This window comes from Zonotrichia albicollis, chromosome 7 (assembly GCF_047830755.1).
Source record: "Zonotrichia albicollis isolate bZonAlb1 chromosome 7, bZonAlb1.hap1, whole genome shotgun sequence".
Taxonomy (NCBI): Eukaryota; Metazoa; Chordata; class Aves; order Passeriformes; family Passerellidae; genus Zonotrichia; species Zonotrichia albicollis.
Genome location: NC_133825.1, coordinates 12,022,238 through 12,026,253, shown reverse-complemented (window position 1 = coordinate 12,026,253; position 4,016 = coordinate 12,022,238). Strand labels below are relative to the sequence as shown.

General features: G+C 51.3%; 1 protein-coding gene across 1 annotated transcript; it reads right to left on the bottom strand.

Annotated features, from left to right (window-relative positions):
• Window positions 1-2,070: 2,070 nt before the first annotated feature.
• On the bottom strand, window positions 2,071-3,632 carry LOC141729627 (uncharacterized). Its single transcript, XM_074544339.1, is given in 2 exon segments — window positions 2,071-3,365; window positions 3,518-3,632. Coding segments are annotated over 2 exon segments (807 nt in total). The 5' UTR covers window positions 3,540-3,632; the 3' UTR covers window positions 2,071-2,580.
• Between the last annotated feature and the right edge of the window lie 384 nt (window positions 3,633-4,016).

Below are 4,016 nucleotides of genomic sequence, written 5' to 3'. Positions count from 1 at the left end.
GCGGCTCCCGGGGGTCCATAAGGGGGTCCCGAGGGCGGGGCTGGGGGGGGAGAGGGCGCCCGCTCCATGCCCGGCCCCGGGGTCAGGGGGCACTGCGTCAGGCTCCGCTCTGAGCGGCACAGGGGTGACGTAGAGGGGGGCGGGAGTTGCTGAGGAGAGACGCTCGGTGATTGGTTGGTTTTGTAGAGGGCGTGGTGATTGACAGAAGTTGGGCGGAGGAGGCGAGCAGTCGAGCGGTGATTGGTTGGATAGAGGAAAAGAAGGCGGGAGTTGCTGACGGGAGACGTGCGGTGATTGATTGGTTGGCTCGAGCGCGTGACAGGCGGGCGTGTCTGAGGGGAGGCGTGCGGTGATTGGTTGGATTGGGGCACAAGGAGGCCGGTGTTCCTGAGAAGAGACACGCAGTGATTGGTTGGTTTGGGGCAGTACGCACCGTGATTCGTTGATTTGGGAGATGAAGCGTGGTGATTAAATGGTTTTCGACAGGGCACGCTGGTATTGGCTGGGAAAAATCCGGGATTTTTAAGGCATATTCCAGTTTTTTTTGGTGAAAAACTCTCAAGATTTTTAAGGAAAATTCCCGTGTTTTTTAGGAGAAACATTCTCGGATTTTTTAACCCCACATGACCCCAAATAACCTAAATAACCCCAAAGCACTCGACATAAAACCTAAAGAACCTCCAAAAAACCCTAAATAATACCAGAAAATGCCCAAAATAACCCCAAACAAATCCAAATAACTCAAAAAAAACCCCAAAAAAACCAAAAAACCCAAATTAAACTCAAAATCTATCAAATGATTTCAAGTACTCCTAAAAAACCCATATACACCAACATTAACCCCAAGAACCACAAGTAATTCCAAAAAAACCCAAGTAAACCTGAACAAACCCAAGTACTTCCAAATAAACCCAAATATTTCCAAATAACCCCAAATAAACGGAAATAAACCAAGTAAAACCCAAGATAATCCCCAAATAAACTCCAAACCAACTCTAACTAAACCCAAAAAAATCTCAAGAAACCCCAGTTCTTCCCGTCCCCGCCCCAAAACAGATCCCGACCAATCAGAACGCGCGGCACTGACGACCTTCCACTTGCTGGGCACAAACTCAGAGCACTGGCCCCTCTCAGCGATTCTCAGCCAATCAGCGCCCGGCCCGACTCTGACTCGTCACTTGCCCGCCACAGACCAAGGCCTCTCACTGAGGTAAATAGTCAGAGACCGCGCGGGCTAATTTCCAGCCAATCAGAGCGTGTCTCGCTGATGACTCATCAGTTGCCAGGAGCGGAATTTGGTGGAGGGAGAAGGTGACCCTGGTGATGGGGTGGGGACCCCAAATTAATCCAAAACGGGGTCGGGACCCCAAAACGGAGCAGGAGGGGCCTGGAGCCCCCAAAACCAAACACGGGGGAGAGGACTGGGGGAACGATCGGAACGGAGAGAGCAGGGAAAAGAGGGTCGGGACCCCAAAATTGAGCTGGGAAGGGAATGGGACCCCCAAATTGAGGTGGGAGGGGAATGGAATCCCCAAATTAAGCTTGGATGGGTATGAGGTCCCAAAACTGAGCTGGGAGGAGGATGGGACACCCCAAATTGAGCTTGGAGGGGGGTTGGACCCCCAGACAGGATTAAGCCAATTTTGTTCCTGGAATATGTAAAGTACTTCATGGATATGCAACAAGGCTATGAATATGGAACGGACTGTTGTAATGGGAGACAAGGACCATCGAGCAAAGGTTGTTATGGCCACCAACACCCTCCAGTTATGTTTGGGGATACCCCTTAATTAATCTGGTTTTATTTACATCAGCCTGTTGCATATTCATAGACACTCATGCATATACATAAACTAATTTACATCTTTCAGGAACTATTTGACATGGCCCAGCCTTGGGGGTGTCTCCCTATTACAGGAGTCTACATTGAAATGGAAAATGTAAACCCCCTCCCTTTGATTACTATTATTATTATAGTATTTTATTTTGAAATGAAGGGGCTCTCAGGCAAAGATATGGGAGCAGAAAAATCAGTACTTTATTAGCAAAAATTAAAAATACAAATGCAGTAATACAAACAAAAAGAAAGAGTGACAGAGTCAGAATCCTCTGGGAATTCAGTGAAAAAGGCTGATCCTCTTGGAATCCAGAGGGAAAGGGCTGATCCTCTTGGAATCCAGTGGGAAAGGGCTGATCCTCTTGGAATCCAGTTGGAAAACGGCTCATCCTTTAGGAATCCATTTTTTACCCTCCAACAACAGGGTAAGGGCAGGGCCGTGGAGATTTTATAGGGTATCCCAAGGGTGGAGTTGGGGTTCGGGTCAGGGGAGGAGTTCTTATAAACACAAGAAGGGTGAGATCAAATTCCTGCCTCTTAGCAACAGCAGCACTCCACACAGAATATGTCCCCAAATACTAAATTACCTCTAAAACAACTGAGAAATTATGCAATGTCAGATATATTCGATGAATTTACTTCATTTAACCCAGTCTTGGGTGTTTTTAAAGGATGAAGGAGAAGCAGAGGAAAATTAAGGCCAAACAAAGAGGAGAAGCAACCAGGTGTGTTCTCAACATGGATCACAGGGAATGTGAGAGACCAGGGCTGTGCCCAAAGTGCCTCCTCCAGTGGGGGATGGAGCTGGAGCAGCGCACGAAGCTCTGCCCGCACTCGGGGCACTCTCAGGGCTTCCCTTAGTGGTGCCTCCGTTGGTGTTGGGTCAAGTGAGAGCTGTGTGAGAAGCTCTTCCCACATTGGGGACACTCGTAGGGCCTCTCCCCAGTGTGGATGTGCTGGTGGGTGATGAGGGCGGAGTTGTGCTTGAATCCCTTCCCGCAGTCGGGGCAGCGGAAGGGCCTCTCCTCCGTGTGACTCTGATAGTGCTGGAAGAGAACGGAGCTGGTCGGAAACCTCTTCCCACACTTGGAACACTCGTAGGGCCTCTCCCCAGTGTGGATCCTCTGGTGCATGATCAGGGTGGAGCTCACGCTGAAGCTCTTCCCACACTCCCCACACTCGTAGAGCTGTTCCCCAGTGTGGATCCTCTGGTGCACAATCAGATCGGAGTTCCACCTGAAGCTCTTCCCACACTCCATACACTGTGGAGGCTTCTCCCCATCATGGAGCTGCTCATGGAGCACCAGCTCCGAGCTCTGGCTCCGTCTCCGTCCGCCTTCCCGGCCCAGGCTGGCTCTTTCCCCCTCAGATCCCCGCCGGCTGCGTTTGCAGCCCCTCCTCGTGCGGCATCTCCGGGGCTTTTCCTCCCCGTTGCCTTCCTGCGCCGTGGAGCCGCTCAAAACGGCCTCTTCCACCAGGTTCTGCCGCGGGCATTTGTCCTCCCTGCTCTCCATGCTCAGCTCCTGCTCTGGGGGAGGAAGGACAAGGACAGGATGGGATTTGCCTCCGTGCCACAGGCAAGGGCAAGGAGATTCCCCAGGGCTGAGCTGCAGCCGGGGCCGTGCTGGGCTGGGTGATGGAGCAGCACAGAGGGGAAAGGGGCACTGACTTCCTCCTCACCTGCCTCAGTGTCCCGGGGCATCTTCCTCTTCCTCGCAGCCTCCCTGGGGTTGGCAATGGGAAATCCTGGTTTGGGTAAAACAAGGGATGAGAGCGTTTGTAGGAGTGTCGGGGGGTAGGACACTAGGATGGGTCATCTCGGATGGAGACGAGAGATCTCTGCAGCCCGGTTGTGGAACTGGAACTTGCAGTTTATTGCAAAGGGCCTGGGTGCAGGGCCCTGCTTAGAGCTGCCAGCCACAGCTCAGAGCAGGCCCGAGAGAAGAGAGGGGTAGAGAGGATGAGAGGGTAAGAGAGGAAGAGGGGAAGAGCGTAAGAGAGTGAGGTTCCCGTTGCAATACAATAAATCTTCTGAGTTGAGTATTCTATTTCTCACTAACCAATCTAGTGCAAGATACAAATCCTGTAGCATTTACATACAGCCTATAAAAATCATTACATCACCATACTGTGTTACAATTTAAACCCTAAAAACTACTCTTTGGACCCCTTCTGTTGA